This window comes from Lactuca saligna, chromosome 4, assembly GCF_052625555.1.
Source record: "Lactuca saligna cultivar CGN05327 chromosome 4, ASM5262555v1, whole genome shotgun sequence".
Classification (NCBI taxonomy): Eukaryota; Viridiplantae; Streptophyta; class Magnoliopsida; order Asterales; family Asteraceae; genus Lactuca; species Lactuca saligna.
This window is the reverse complement of record NC_136420.1, coordinates 31,077,473-31,094,317: the sequence shown is the minus strand read 5'-3', so window position 1 is coordinate 31,094,317 and position 16,845 is coordinate 31,077,473. Positions and strand designations below refer to the sequence as shown.

The following is a 16,845-nucleotide window of genomic DNA, read 5'->3' as shown; positions in this document are numbered from 1 at the left end:
AAAGATAATTAATTAGTAAAACCCTTTACTAATTAATTATCTTTACGAAAAGAATTTATCATTGGAAAGATCATTTTATTAAAACTTAATTTCATAGAACGATGAGTTGTTAATTAATTTAAATCGCGATATAGGTTAACCAATCTTCCATTTATGTCATGTCCAACTCACGTTTGTATCCACCACAAGATAAGAAAACAACATCCAATCACATCTATTTTGGGATCTACCATTTATACCCTTTCGTATTCTATAAATATTTTTTATCCATATAAAAACAAGGATATATTTCTTTTATAAAACTTCATATAGACAAAATTATACAATCAGTACCGTGGTTTGCATGAACTAACTAATTTATGACAATTATCAAAATATCGACGTTTTTAGTTTCTTATGTGGTTGAACATCATCCGGTAAAAATCTATTCTATCATTTTTAATATATATATATATATATATATATATATATATATATATATATATATATATATATATATATATATATATATATATATATATATATATAGAGAGAGAGAGAGAAAGAGAGAGAAATTAGGTCAACCCACCACCCACCTTAAATCCATATACCCTCAACTTTCCCGTCCCGTCCCGTCCTCTCTCTCTCTCACACACACACACACTCACACACTTGAAGAACAACACCAATTCATCACCATCTTTCCAACACTACATGAAATGACACATAAGAAGTACCATCAAAAAAAGTGTTATTACCTTTATACCTTGCATCATTCCCTGTATATACACCAGATGAATCAACGTCATTGGTACTAAATTACATACTTGGTTGCTCTCGAACCATGTGACCTATTTACTTTCCACATAATTATTAACAAAAAAATTAAAGTATGTTAGGAGGCATTCATGTTACAATATTTATAAAATATAGGATACACATGTTATCAATAATTTACCTAACTATTTTTGGACTGGAAGATTGAAAATACAAATAAATCTGATTATTATTCAACATGGACTTAGAAGCTCTAGAGTTAATCAACTCAACGAAGTTGATATCATTGGTTAAATCGACACCAACACATGTGTAATATGGAACAATATAATACATGGAGCCTAGTATTTTGCTTCAATTGTTCTCCACCACAATCATATATTCTAAAAATACTAATTATATAAAATCATTATCAATATTAGAAATGTAAATTTCAAACTCCAAACAAATCCAAAAAGCATAAAAGAAGTAAACAAATGGCCAATAATTCATAATCTTCACCCCCTTTTTAGTCCTGAATTACGTACGTTCTTGAATGTTTTTATGTTGGTTAGAATTATACAATGTCATTTTAGAATTATACAATATCATTTTAGAACGATACTTGTTAGATTATAGAATACCTTTACCACTTTATGTTGAATCTCATCAACTCGACAACAATTATAAGGTTGTGCGGAGTGGACCGCGGTTTCAAACCATGGTTATGCCAGCTAGACTGCGCACACCGCCCCCTGGGTGCGGTTTCCTGCGGTCTTGGCCGCAGTGTGGCAAGTTATGGCCGCGTCTCGTGATTGGCTGCTACTTCTTTCTCCTCTGCGTATGTAATATTTTTTTTAGTTCACCCTATATATACTTACCATTACTTATAAAAATTTCACAATATTTTCCTATGTTTTTACTATCTCTTCCTCAATTTGTTTTTCAAATTGTTTTTTTAAAAATGAAATATTATCTTTTTAAAATTATATATTTTTATTAAAAATAAATTTTATCAAATTAAAATAAAATAAAATAAATAAAATAAAATAAAAGTGTGGCACCACTCTCTTTGTGTGATAAAAAACCACACTTGTGTGATAAAAAACCACACTTGTGTGATAAAAGTGACGTTATTTAAAAAGTGACGTTTATGTGGTCCTGAAGGGAGTGCAGTTTCGATAACACCACTCCCTCCGGTCTAACTATGGTGTTCCGGACAAAATAATTACTTTTCAAATGTAAAAAAAAAAAAAAAATTAAATAACATCGTGCGCAAAAGGTACTTTAATCGATATACCATTTATATTTTGTTGTTAAAAAACCCCCCCTATATTTTAACTTGTATAATTTTTTTTTTTTAAAACAACAAATATAAATATATAATCTACTCCAAAAACCTTTAAAAAAAAAAAAAAAAAAAAAAAAAACGATACCGTTGGACCAAAAAGCATATTTTTATTTAACGAGAAAAGTTGTATATAAAAATTAAAATAGAGATATGAAATGTTGGGACTGTAAATATGCTATTATTACAATAATAATTAAAAAATTAAAAAGGTTAAGGATAATTTGGGTATTTCGAAGGATCCCAACGTTCGGTGTTCATTTACTTTCACACGCCTTGTGTAACCCCAACAGATTATTATTGAATAAAACCACCGTAAGAAACCCTAGCTATATTTTCCGGCAACCCAAAATTCCGTCAACAAGGTTTCCTTACTCAGTGACCATCTTAATCTCCAACGATTAGCCATGTTTATTGTCGAGAAAGCAAACTTATCTTCCCATTTTCGATCAATCAAGAAGAAACCACCGCATGTTCCCCAAAACTACCAACACGTCGCTCGTTCGTTTGATGAAAAGGTAATTCTCCATCTGAAAGCCCTAGATCTACCCACGAGTTCCTCAAATATCAGTTTATCTTGGCTATCGGCCGCAGTTTCGTTTCTCTCAACTGTTCATTCCGAAGCGGAGGATCAGATCTCGAATCTGAAATCTGAATCGGATGATTATCAGGTTTTGTATATGGAATACAGTCTCAAGGTACTTGATCTGTGTAATTTGTTTTCGTCGGCGGTTCAAAAATTGACCGACCGACGTCTTTTGTTGAATTTCAGCCTTCGCTTGCTTAACTTCTCAGATCAGATTCCATCGTCTGAGAAATTGAACAAGGCAAAGGATTCTCTAACCAAATCTCTTAACAATACACAAGAATCTGTAAAGGAGAAAGGTCTCCGCGCCAAGGCTTTGATCGGGGAGTTGACAATACTTCTCGGTAAGCTGCCGCCGAGCAAGTCGAACACCGGAAGAGATCTTATCCGACGCACGTTTTATGCTCTCGGAGTCCTCACTGTTTTCGTCGGAAGCGTTTTGGTTAGCGTCTTGTACGGGGAATCCGATGTAGCTAAGCTTTCAGTTCCGGTTGAGTTCCTCTGGGCCAACTCAGTCAACTGTCTGCAGACTCAAATATTTGACCTGATAAAGCCGAAGCAAAATCCGGTTTTGGAGCTTGACAACATCGCAAGCCGCGCGGCGGTAGTACTCGACCTCCTCCATGTCTTTGTTTCCGACGACGGAGATAAGGTTCGTTTGGAGGAATTCGTGAAGGAGCTGGGAACGGCAGCGGCGAAGTTCTCGGATGGTGTAGATACGTTGACTAACGGAGTTAACGGTATGTTTCGCACTGTCTTGAACACGCGTAACGGCCGTTTAGATCTTTAGTTGGTGGGATTAGTGTGGGTCCATTGTAAATGTTTATACGTTTAGATGGATAGATGAAGTATTAAAATATAAAATCAGTAGTGTATGTTTTACCTTACGTTGTATGTGGTAATAGGCTTGCAAAAAATTGTGGGTTTGAATATGGTACCAAAACTCTAGTAATCTACAAGTTGTGTATAAAGTTTATTTTATTGTCTATTTGAGAGCTTGAAGTTCGAAAATATTAATATAAAAGTGACACAACCATAATATGACATTTCTAAACCATCTCAAGAATCAGAAGTGGTGATCAGACCAGACATACCAAACAATGTTGTTGAAACCACCGACTATGATTTAAACTTTTTCAAGGCACTACAATGGACTTTATCTTCCGATTTAAATCGCTACTATATTATATCTGAAGTTAAGTTGCAACAAGTATACATTGTATTTGAATTCAAAGTAAAAAAGTTGTATAAAGCGTGACCACATAAAAAGAAAGGCAAATGGATAAAAGAGTTGGTGTCTTAATATATTAAGCCAGATTTTTGGCTTAATCCATTAACTCGTGTTTGTATGTGTAGGATCCAACCATAACAATAACTTGCAAAATGTATGAGATCCAATACCCAATACATCAATCATATTCTGCTGAAAAAACTAATATAACTTGAACTAAAATCTTACATTAACATCTTTATTTGTCATTTTTCTGCTGAAAAACATAACAATTTACATTAACTTTGAAATTTAAAAAATTAACTAGCTGTAGGTGGAGAAGTTGGGATCTTCCTAAAAGAACGATATTGTAGCCTAACCTTCTCTCCACTTTCAATAATATTTACCAGGTACCTGTGTACAAGTTTCAATTGTTATATGTTTTATAAACAAAAAGAAACATATTTAATATTTTTGTAATTAAAAAACAAATTCTACAATATACTAACCACCCATTAAGCGATTGTGAAGTTATGATAGCTTCTTTCCCAACAAATTTATCTGGTGTCCTCCTGTTTCCCTGCACAACATTTTCTTTTAATTCAATATATGAAATAATTCAAAATAATAATAATAATAATAATAATAACATCCCACCTTAATAACAACCTTCTCGTTTACTGAAAATGGATACTGTACACATCTATGGGACCCATTTTCAGAACTACCATCCCCATTTACCTGAAATCATTCATGCCATTTTAACTCAAATAATGTATTTTTTGTAAAAAAAAAAATATTTATAATTATAGTGTTTTTGATTATATAAAATATACCCATCTGTCACTGACTTCTCTTCTTTGTTTTCGCATTGCAGCATTGTGAAAGAGCCTTCGATCATCCTCACGTTTAACAGCTCCAGCTGCAGCTCTTAAAGCTTTTCATAACATAATTAAAAAAAAATCATATTAAATTAAAACAAAAGGAGTTATGATTATAGATTATAGTAAGAAAGAAAACCAAAAAAAGGTATGTTACCATGATTTGGAATTAGAGGTGCAGTGCCAATTTCAGCATCACAGAGACTACATCTTCCCTGTGATGTAAACAAAAAGATAAAACTTTTTTTTTTTCTTTTCTTTATAAAAAAGATATACCAAAGTGGTTATTAATACTTTATAATACAATTTTCACCTACAGTTTCTATCATCCTCTTCAGCATCATGCCACCAAATGAATGCCCACAAGGAACAAGCATAGCATCTTCAAGAAATGCACCACTACATCAATAAAACACCAAATTAAATTAAAATCCAATCCAATCTATTATATTTTATAAAACTCAATAGTTTTGTAATAATGAAACAGCTTACGATAATGAATCAGATAGAACACTTCTCAATGACTGTTCTTTATTCGAAAACTTCCAAGCCGCCTGTGCATCCAAATTTATACAAAAAAATATAAAATTGGCAAATGGGTAATAATTATTATCATAGAATTTGACATTTTATAAAAAAAAAAAAAAGATTGGCTTACAAAAACATTATCAGTTCCATTAGAAGGTATATCTTCATCAGCAGAAAGATCATCCATAAACTGGCTTACAGAGATTGGGACATAGCTTTGAGGGATGACATGCCCAGCTGCCCTAATGGGAGAACAGTCTAATATGGCATTCCCTTGTGGCATCAGCCTAAATGCCAATGATGACCTATTTTATATAAAAAAAAAGATACATTTTATTTTATGAATTATAAATTATAAATTTATAATGATGTAATAATATGGTTTAAGATGAATTCTACATAGTTACCTCCCAGCAGAAATGTAGTCTGTTGCAGCCCTATATGAAGCAGCAGGCCTAAGGCCAGCTGTTGCATGGCTGAGTGCCTTCCCTGTCAATAATAAAAGATCCCCTGAACTTGAAACAATGTCTGCTACATACCATCTACCATTGGGATCACGAACCTATCAAAAAAACTTATAAATCATCAAATTCAAATCCATAAAACGATTGATTCAAAGGAAATATACCTGCAGACCAGGTGAATCTGAACAAACTAATGTTAACAATCCCTTTTCACTTTCATGATTTGTTGTTATGTTCCCTCCACCAATCACACTTTTCCCCTTTTGCAATGTGGGCAGGTATGATGCAACAAGGATGGATGATGATGCCTCATTTGCAGGTAAAGGGTTGTCATCAAGTAAATGGTTGAAAGCACTGAGTTAGTGAGTAGATGAATGTTAAGTGTAACTTTAAGTGCAATAAATGAATGCTTGAATCCATGATTATGGTTCTTACTCGCTTCTTAATCGAAGGTGTCTAGCTATTGCAGATAGAGCAGCACGAGCAACCTTTCCCATGCATCTGAAAACATCTGACATGCATGGTGGAGATGAATCCATGTCTTCTACAGCCCTGTCACATGACATTTATCTGTGATTCCATCCATTACAAGAACAAGATGCAGCAGCAGGAAGTAATAATGTGCATTAGCAGGATCTAAGAAGATAATCAGCCAGTTTTTTACTCGTAATTTAGTATTAGAAAGGGGCGAATTATCACAAGCTGATTGAATATCATCAGAGAATTTCATCATTGAAAAGGATAAAAATGGAGAAGAGACGTACCTTCCTGCCCTATACTTATAGACACCAGTAGTACCATTACTGCTGCTCCAATTACCACCAGTTTGAGCCCTAGTCCTGAAATACAACCTCGCCGATTCCAATCCGCATCTCATCAATGCTCCATCATCAGTTCCTAATTCAATCACCGCCGCGTTGTGCCTCGTAAGCGAACCGGATAACGCCTCAATCGCTCTCAAATAAGAGTCGGTAGGCGCCCCGTCGTAAGGGATCAGGTCCGAGAGCCTTATTCTCGCCAAAGGCGAAGATGTGGGCATGATCACGGCGGGTTCTCCGGTAGGGTGAGCAGCGGAAATTGGCGTAACAAGATGTCCTGGCAGTTGGCGATCGGAAGCAAGAGAGATCGGCGACGGGAGCTGCTGCTGCTGCTGCTGCTGCATGTTGTTGTTGGTAGCGGTGGTGGTTGTATGTGATGATCTAAAAGAAGGAGGAGGAGAGCTTATAGGGAGCGTTTCAACAGTAGTTGCCTGCTGCTGATGATGTTGATCTCGACCATTAATCATATCAATTTTGTTCTCTTTTCCAGAAATTGATTTAAGTCTAAAGAAGGAAGGGATGAGACCTAGGGTTCTTCTCGTGCTTCAAATACCACCATTTGCGTTCTGAAGAAAGGGGTTTTAGTCTTTAGAGGTTTCCCGCTTCACTGCCGAGTTCCGCCGGACGAGAGCTGTGTCGCCACCGTTTCGGTATGTCGAAACTCCCACTTGCCACGCCGATCGAAGGGATTTTACTTTTTATTATAATATTTTTCTGGACAATATCTTAACATTTTTTTTTAGACTAAAGTGCACAAATGGTGACACTTTCATCGAAAAATGTTTGGACTTGGTCCAAAAATCTGATTTTGTTGCAAGTGTGCCTCAAAACTTAATGAAAATATTTAGAATGATGGAATTAACCTTTTGATTTTGTTGTAAGTGTGGCTCAAAACTTTATGAAAATATTTAGAATGATGGAATTAACCTTTTGATTTTGTTTTTTGATATTCTTTTTTATACTAATAAAAGAGTAGTTCTTTTACCATGTGTCACCATTTTAAACTTTATAATTAATATTATGCCATTTGTCAATCTATTTATTCTCTTTTTAAATTTCAAAATTCAAAATTTAAATTCCTCATTTTAATTACATGAAACTAATAACATTTAAATAAAAAATAAAATAAAATTTATACAAATTATAATAAAATAAAATTTATACAAATTATAAGATGATATAATTTTATATATTTATTTGAATCAATGGTTCTAATTTTATATATAACTAAAAAAGTATATCTTAATTAATAAGTTATTTAAAATACTTAATAATAGTTTTGAATTTTTACTTACATAGTTTAATTAATTTTGTAATAGTGGTTCGCACGGTTATAAACCAGTTATTATACTAACTAAAAAAACAAACAAATAAAATACAATCCTTCACCCCCACCTCTTCCCTCTTCCCGTATTTCCCTCTCTTCTCTACGATACATGTATTCTACATGATTTTTACAAATAGAAATACCACCACCACCACCACCGGTCGGAGATATAAACGTTGCCAACGAGAGATATGAACGCCACCAACGTTGTTGATCAAAGATATGAACGTCACCACCGCACGGTTAACACCAATAACAATAGTTAGATAAAACCCTCGATTTTCCGGTAGAGAAGACAGAGAGATGATGTAAGTCGACCAGATCTTAAACTCTATGAAAGTGGTGCTGAAAACCCTTAAGTTTTTATGCCTCTTGCGATAAACATTAGGTCTGGTTGATTAGGGTTTTATGGCGGCGACGCCTAGAATAGGGTTTTATGGCGTCGATGTTGTAGGTCGACCACAAAAGGCAACAAATCTGGGGCTCTAAATCTAGACATGAAACCGATCTTACCGGAGAAAAGGAACAGAGAAAGGGGGTTACGACTAGGGCGGTCGTTCGACGACAGATCGAATCGGAGATAGATGACTGATGGTTTCTTGTGTTTAAGAGTTTTTCAAAGCCGGGGAATGACGAATTTGGTGCTTTCTATGTTGTTGGAGTCATTTTGGGTGACTGGCGGGTTAAAAACCATGAATCGACGATCGGCAGAGACAAATCCGACGAGCTAACAACTATGATGGTGGAATCTGGCATAATTTGGTGTAAATGGCAATGATTTCTGGTAGTAATAGTGGTTTCCAGCGAACAATGGTGGTTCCCAGCGATGGTGGCAGTTCTCGGCGATGATGCCGATGGTGTTTTGATTTTTCCGGTTGGTTGTTCCGATGGGATTGGGAGGATATAGGAAGATGAAAGTGGTTATTGGTGTGGTAGATAGTAAGGGTGGGTGGTATTTTTATTTTTGATTTTCTTATAATTACAGAAAAAAGAAAAGATAAAATATAAAAGTGAGGGCAATTCCATCGTTTTAAATATTTTCTTAAAGTTTTGGGCCAAACTCATAACAAAATCTATGTTTTAGACCACTGGTGCCCATCCAAATTTTTTTGGATCAAAGTGACAATTTTTAGCTAACCACATGGACCATTTTTTTTTTTTTTAAACATGAGTAATGACCTAATGTCAAATTTGTTTTATAAAAAATTATAGATGTTTTGCTTCTTACGACATATTTTAACAATTTTAATGACCGTTTTATGAACACAAGTATACAACAACCAATTGGCTCTTCTTTGATGTTTATTAAGATGCCATAGGACAAAGAATATAGTGAATAGATGGTTATTTTGCTAAGATTAGCTCTAAAAAGATTGTTATAACGAAAATTAACGGATTTAAGTTGAGATATCTTACTTGTCAAATTAACATACCATGTTCTGGGTGGTATTTGGGTTCCTGGGTCAACCCGTCAACCCTTAAAAAAATATATATTTTTATTTTTTAAAGGGTATTAACAATTAATCTCACAGTTTTGGATTTCACTTCATCTCGCTTAGGTTTCCAAGTCACATGCTAGTTATCATGGATTTGACACATCCAAGGATTTTAAGAGCTTGATTTCTTATCATCATGTCATAAAACATCTATTAGAACGATTCATACTCAATAATTGATTATTCAGATAAGCATCATCACTCATTCAACCACTTTATCTATACAATATTTAAAGAAAAGGAACCCTGGTTTAGGGCTTTGAGATTAACTTTAATGTTTGATTTTGAAAATGGATGAGAACCTTGTTAAAATTTAAACAGTACATCAAAATGTGGAGCATATAATTTATGTAAGTAATATAACAATAAATGTTCAAGTGTCACTTCATAAGCAATCTCTCATGATTGTCATCTACAAATGTATTAAAAATAACATCACCGATTAAACATGTTATATATTTGTCAATATTGAAAAAAAAGAGTATAACTTGGTTGCTATTGTTGGTAAATAATTAAAATACATTGCCTATATTGGTAAAAATAATTTACCCAAAAATATTGTATGAACCGACATATTTCTAGTTTAATTACAAAGAATATGACAGAATCACATTACAAGGCAACATTTCTATTGCTTCTTACCTTCATTTTAAAATCTTGAAAGATTTAGAGGTAAGTAAATATACAACCAACATTCCTTAATTACTTTTATGCCCCTGTCATTACACCACAAGATTTGATCATATTCACATTCTTACCTACTTGTAAATCCATTCATTTGTGCGCCCTCCACTCTCATCCATGTCTATAAAGATGCTGACTGCCTAAACCAATACCAAAGCACATTGACTTAATGGATAATAAATGAGTGTTTATTATTAACTTAATACAGACAAAACGACTTAATGAGACATGACTTAATCTGTTAAGCTGTATATGAACACACCTTTCCAATCCGAGGTCGCTCTTTCAATTTTTCCAAACTGTTTCGAATATGAGAAACAGCTCCCCAACATTTCAACGTATTCGCCACGTCATCAAGCCTCAACAAGTACTCTTCTTCAGTCAGAGGAAAAGATCTCTGTCATGCCAATTGATTTTTTTTTTAAAATTATTTTTTGTTTTTTCTAAAATGTATTAATAACATGTCCTATTTACCTGTTCCATGTACTTCCACATGACATTCAATGCAAGGAGATTTTTACCCATGAATTCCTGCATCATATTAAGTTAAACATGTTTGAATTGAAATGTCAAGATCAAGAAATAGTCTACTACAAGGGGATAAATAAAGCTTATACCTTCTTTATAAGCTGAACATCATATGATCGTCCGTATTTTTTCCTAATAAGTGTTGCAAGATCAATCCCAGAAAAAGCAGAATCATCTACACCAATAATTCTTTCTAGATTTTCTCTCAGAATTTCATTGTTAACCTGTAAAATTAAAACTTCATATTCTCATCTTCATCAACAGTTGAAAAGTGGAGAGGGTATAAAACTATAAATGTCAACTTACTGATTCTGAAGATTTGTCCTCATTTATATCATCATCAGAATCATTTGTATCTGCATCATCATCCATTTTACTAGAACAAACAATAGGATGCCAACGTTTACCTATACAAGAACCATGTACAACGCACTGCTTCTGGAAAAAGAGTGATCTACTTCCAGAAGAACCTAAACCTGAATCACTGAAGCATGGAATTGGAAAGATACGGCATCCTACTTTCATAACATGATCTTGACCTCCTAAAGCCCAGGTACAAGGAAGACTCGCTTGAACGCCTACCATATTCTGCAAAAGTTTTCATGGATAATTTTAAAGGCGAGATAAGTGTTCGTAGTTTGTGGAGTTATCATAGATTCCACTTCCATTCTCAAAACACAACTACAGTTTTGATGTTTCACGTCAAACCTACTAGTTATCAAATGCAAAATCTATATCGAATATACTGCATACTTCACACAAGCAATTGCCTAATGCCTAATGCCTAATGCGAATTTCCAGCACTTGTAACTATTAAGCAGTCAAAAATTGAAAAGTAATCAGTAAATGCAACTCAATTTCAGATCAAGGGGATTGATTTCTTAGTTAAGCGGCTCGATTCACCTATTGTTACTTGTTAACATTTCAAACACACGAGAAGCATTTGAATCAATAACACGTTCAGTATCAAAGCTGAAACATAACTTTCATACACAGAAACGATGAGCATAATTCAAACCTACTGATAGGATTATTTAGATGAGTAAAGACCTGAAACGATGATTGGATGTCAGTAACTTGAATAGGAAACTGAATTCGGAATCAGGAGGCGAATGAAATTGTAGGTGTTGGTGGTCATGGACAGGGGGGAAGAACGGAGGACCTCAGCTTTGGAGGCGAAATGAAAGAAGAACGATCGATATTCGATATATATGTGATTATATGTGGTGAAGACTGAAGACGTCTAAGTGATCACGACCGTTAATACCACTAACTAGAATTTGCGTCACGCAATCGCAAGTTTTAACGTCTCAGTTGTGCATATGATAGGGTAAAAAAGAGGATTATTGACTTTTGTTTGACTAAAAACTTTCAAAATTGTTTCTATTTAGCCAAAGTTCTAACCGTGTTAAATAAGTCATTGAAGTCACGATTTTGTTACCATTTAGCCATTTGAACGGGTGTCAATCGGTTGTCACTTGCCACATGACTCCTAAATGACGATAAAACCTTTTATCTTTTACTCGTGTGTTTTTTTCTGTTTGTTTTTCTGATTTACATCGTCTTATCTCCTCCTTATCAAGAACACTTCATTGTCTTTGTCTCCCTGTCCTCTAGTCTCGCTTCATCTTCTTCAAATATAACATCCTCTTCTAAGCGAAGATAAAACATTGATCTTCACTCCGCAGTGTATTTGATTTTTCATCACATCTCCTATCTTCTCCTCTAGATATCTTTCATGTAGATTTTGTTTTGTAAATTTGATTTAGTCAACATAAAGTTCAAGTGTAACAAGAATAAGGATTTGTAGCGGGTTCATCCTAGTCAACTAACGGATTTTACGTTTGTTTGTTTGTTTTGTTTTGTTTTGTTTTGTTTTGTTTTTTTTTTTTTTTTTTTATTTTTTTTTATTTTTAATTTTATAGGAAAGAATGCTAGTGATCATGCTCTTAGGAGGTCCATGGAATATGTTATTAGAAGCTTTGAGAAGCAAAAAAAGGATCAAGAGTTCTTTGTTGAAATGCATAAGTCTTTTTGAGAAGCAAAAAAGGAATCAACGAAAGAGTTTGGATAATTCAAAACTCCGTCAAGTAGTATATTTAAGTGCCACGAATGTTTGATGTTTACTTCTAAAAACACACTTGGGGGCATTTAACCAAATACGTGGTATGCATCTCCATAAGGTATTGATAAATGGATGGGATTTGAAAGGTTTGAGAAAGCTTAACGGCCAAAACATAAGTTGAAACATTGAGATGGGTATGAGTCTCGAGGTCAAATAATAATAAAATGGATATTTATGAAAAATATAGAACACAAAATAAAGAGAAAATATGAAGGTAAAATTGTTATTTATGAAAGTTTAACAGCTCCATGCAACATCCAATAAAATCTCACATTAAGGATTAGTGGTCAAATAACATTAGATTTAACGATGCAACATCCGAGAGAATTTACAAGGATTTAAGACTTTCGTCCACAAAAGTAGCTTTATGATATCTTCGGCGCAAACACAAGAGCAATGCGGTAGCTGGATAGACCGTTGTTGTTCACCTTTTTCTCACCTTATGAAGTCTATCATGTAACTGTTTATGTTTCTGTTTCCTTATGCTTCCTTGTACATAATAAGCTCATGTCTTAGTTGCTTGCTAATATATATATATATATATATATATATATATATATATATATATATATATATATATATATATATATATATATATATATATATATATATATTGGAACGGCAAATACCAAGCGGAAGCCCGGGTTCAGGCTCCTTTACTGGCAAACCATCACCCTTTTTAATGGGATTCCAAAGGAAAATTCCCCATGAGTGGCTACCAATGAGAGTCGAACTCCCCACCTTGCCCTTCAATGGATATAAACCCAACACCTCTTTCCCAGCTGGGTTGGGCTTCATTGGTATATATATATATATATATATATATATATATATATATATATATATATATATATATATATATATATATATATATATATATATATATATATATAATCTGCCGTTTTGAAAAAAAACTTGTCAGATTTGGCATTTCTCAAGGACTATTGGCGTAATTTATTATTATTATTATTATAAATTTTCTAGAAAGAAAAACATATTACACAATTTTAGGCCAAAGTACATGAATGAAAAGTTTTGATCAAAGTAATACTCATAAGAAGAAAACATAGCTTCTGGATCATGATGTCAAACTTGACCATCTATAGCTAAAAAAGCAAATGGCAATAAAGAACCTAAGGTTGCGTTTAGTTACGGAAAAACAATTTTTATTTTCCGTTTTTTGTTTTCCCTTTTCGATTTTCGTTTTCCGTTTTCATTTTTCATTGAAAAATTTAGAAAACGCGTTTAGTTAAACTTATTCATTTTTCATTTTCAGTTTTAAAAAATTAGAAAATGTGTTTAGATGTGTATTTTTCTATTGGTTTTCATTTTTAAAAAACGGTAGCGGTGGTAGGGTGTGGGTGGGGGCGGTGACGGTAGCGGGTCGGCGGCGGTGGTGGTGATGACAGACGATGGTGGTGGCGGCAGCAATTGTGTCAGTGGTGGTGGTGCTAGTGACGAGTTAGTGGTGGTGGTGGTGGTGATGGTAGGTCGGTGATTGTCATGGTGGCGTTGGGTTGGTGGGGGTGCGAGTGTGTGTCTGTGTGTGTTTGTGGGGGTAGGTGTAGGTTTGTGTGTGTGGGTGTATGTGTCTGTGAGGGTGGGGGTGGGGATAGGTGTGGGTTTGTGTGTGTGTGTGTGCGCGCGGGTGTGTGCGGTTGTGTGGGTATGTATGTGTGTGTGTGTGTTTGTGGGTGGGTGTGTGTGTGTGTGTGTGGGTGGGTGGGTATGTATGTGTGTGTGGGTTGGTGTGTGTGTGTGTGGGTGGGTGTGTGTGGGGTGGGTATGTATGTGTGTGTTTATAAAAAAATTTGGAATTAGAAAAATGTGGAAAACAATGATTATCAGTTTTTCAAAATTTTTCAACTTCTTTGTAATTTTAGAAAACGAAAAATTTTCATTTTCCGTGAAAATTTTAGAAAAATAAAGGAACTAAACGTGTTTTCAAAATTCTCATTTTTCTTGGAAATTTTTTCCGGAAAACAGCTCATTTTTCCGCAACTAAACGCACCCTAAGCTTTCTAATAGTTTCCACTTCGATCCTTATAGTTACACTTATAATTTCATGAATCGTGGATTTTATTAGAAATTTGGTATATATGGTAAGCTATTTCGTTAAACAAAAATGATACTGTTGGTGTTAAACGACATTTATCAAAATAATAATAAATTGTGCTAGTAGATAATGGCAAGAATAATCATTGATGAAGATTAATACATTTTAATTATAACCAGAGGGGAATTAGCTGCGCCTTTAGCGCCGTGTTTCTTTATTTTTCCTTTTCATTGCAATAAATTGAAGTTAAGTTAGCTGCATCATTCACAGTTGGATTGGAATCACAAAATGATTTTAGTTTCTAAAAGATGGAAATTATAGACAATGAGTGAGTGGATTAGATTTTTTATTAGAAAAGTTCTGTCTCGTTTTAAAGCAGCAAATTCAGTTAATTGATAACTTAATTTGCAATAACAATTTAAGTGTCTTGATTTTGTACAAGAATATTGCGCTTATGAGGTTCTCTATATAGTCTGAAAAACACCCCCTCTCCATCACGAACATGAAGCAGAACAAAGTAATTTACATAATTAGTTAAATATCAAAATTGGGTGACATGAAAGAGAAGAATTGAATGAATTTACCATGGTGTCTTCTGTAGCTTGAGCGTTGAATTGGGTTTCTTTTCCTTTCCCTTCGGAATTGCCTTTCTCTATCTGTCATTGGAATTGGTATTTTGACCTTTAATTTCGGTTTACCCACCAGGGATATGTTCGGATAGCGATGATTCCTCCATGTAGTTATCTAATTCCTTGTTTACTGAAGCTACAAGACTGAGGTGAAATCTCCCCATAATTACATATGCTTCCTAATCTACCACTCAATTCCCTGAGCACAACGTTCTCTCCTCCACAACCTGGAATTGGGATTCCAGGATGCGAATTCACCGGTACCTTACATACTATGTAAAATAGAAAGAACTCCTTCTATGAGTGAATTGAATGAAATACTTCTTGTACACACTTCCCTCTAACTATTTTCTTTCTCTTTCTCTCTCTCTCTCTCTCTCTCTCTCTCTCTCTTCGATTAGTTTTGGGATGCTTTTGTTATTAGGTTCTGAGCTTTAATACTACATAGAGTGTAGATGATTCGATTCTTTATGGTTGCTGTTTAGTAGCTGATGAATTACTACAAAAACCTTCTACATTAATTTCTAGTTTGTCAGATGGACAATTTCGCCCTTCTTCCGGCCGACACATCTTAACAACTTGACGATGTTACTGTATTTTTTCAAGGCTTCCATTTTCTGATCTTCATTTTGGCGTGTTGAATAGGTCTATTGTATCCCTTAATGTCTTATTAGGCAAGAGATCATCTGCAAGCACATTCGTTGCACCACAAACACACACTGCTTTGGAGATAATTTGATCTCTTATACTTGATAGTATAATCAAGAAAAACAGAATCAAATATTTATAAAAAAATCCAATTTAGAAGCTTATGTTTTGCCACATCAGCAAAAAAAGAAACTTACATTTATCACAGAAACTGGTGAAATAACACTTGCTGGTGAGAACAACATCTTTCATCACATCTTTGCATAAATGGTAGTGAAGTTCTAGAGGAAGATCACCAACAATTCTTTATTAATTAATAACATACTCATTTGGCTTCAAAACAACTACTACACCACTAGGTAATGCATATGAGCATAGGAGCCATCTGGAGTAGCCATTAACATGGATTTTGGAATACCCATTGGAGGTTTCATTCTCTTTATATCAAAATTAGGATCACCATTTGTGTGACAATGCTGAATAAAATGCCCTGGTAAAAAATATTATGTAATTTAACAGATTTCATACTTATTAGTTATTAGCTTCTCAATTGAAAAAAGAGAAAAAGATTTATAAATGATGAACACATTGTTGGGTTTTGGACATAAGAACTTTACCTATGTGCACATACAACCATATAGCTTGGATCTAGGTTTCACTAATTGAACATGCAAAAAATCCAAGACTTTCATGGCTAGATCTAATGTATACAAATAATCAAAACATATGAAAACAGATCTAGAATGATACCTTGAGTTACTTGCTTGAAAACCTTCTTCTTC

At 34.1% G+C, this 16,845-nt stretch overlaps 3 protein-coding genes across 3 annotated transcripts; 1 reads left to right on the top strand and 2 right to left on the bottom strand.

Annotated features, from left to right (window-relative positions):
* The first annotated feature begins 2,333 nt into the window (after nt 1-2,333).
* LOC145041487 (UPF0496 protein 4-like) lies at nt 2,334-3,657 on the top strand. Its single transcript, XM_078989590.1, has one exon. It carries the CDS (start codon nt 2,491-2,493, stop codon nt 3,457-3,459), a length of 969 nt encoding a protein of 322 aa, XP_078845716.1. The 5' UTR covers nt 2,334-2,490; the 3' UTR covers nt 3,460-3,657.
* Nucleotides 3,658-4,087: 430 nt separating this feature from the next.
* LOC145041486 (RING/U-box superfamily protein) lies at nt 4,088-7,319 on the bottom strand. Its single transcript, XM_078989589.1, has 12 exons — nt 6,517-7,319; nt 6,188-6,304; nt 5,917-6,106; nt 5,696-5,850; nt 5,419-5,593; nt 5,253-5,314; nt 5,078-5,159; nt 4,918-4,975; nt 4,716-4,816; nt 4,537-4,620; nt 4,389-4,459; nt 4,088-4,293 (listed from the first exon to the last, which is right to left on the bottom strand). Exons 1-12 carry the CDS (start codon nt 7,035-7,037, stop codon nt 4,200-4,202), a joined length of 1,710 nt encoding a protein of 569 aa, XP_078845715.1. The 5' UTR covers nt 7,038-7,319; the 3' UTR covers nt 4,088-4,199.
* Nucleotides 7,320-9,922: 2,603 nt separating this feature from the next.
* On the bottom strand, nt 9,923-11,786 carry LOC145041485 (uncharacterized). Its single transcript, XM_078989588.1, has 6 exons — nt 11,656-11,786; nt 10,912-11,193; nt 10,695-10,829; nt 10,552-10,608; nt 10,340-10,474; nt 9,923-10,217 (listed from the first exon to the last, which is right to left on the bottom strand). The coding sequence occupies exons 2-6, from the start codon at nt 11,188-11,190 to the stop codon at nt 10,152-10,154; spliced, it is 672 nt and encodes a 223-aa protein (XP_078845714.1). The 5' UTR covers nt 11,191-11,193; nt 11,656-11,786; the 3' UTR covers nt 9,923-10,151.
* Between the last annotated feature and the right edge of the window lie 5,059 nt (nt 11,787-16,845).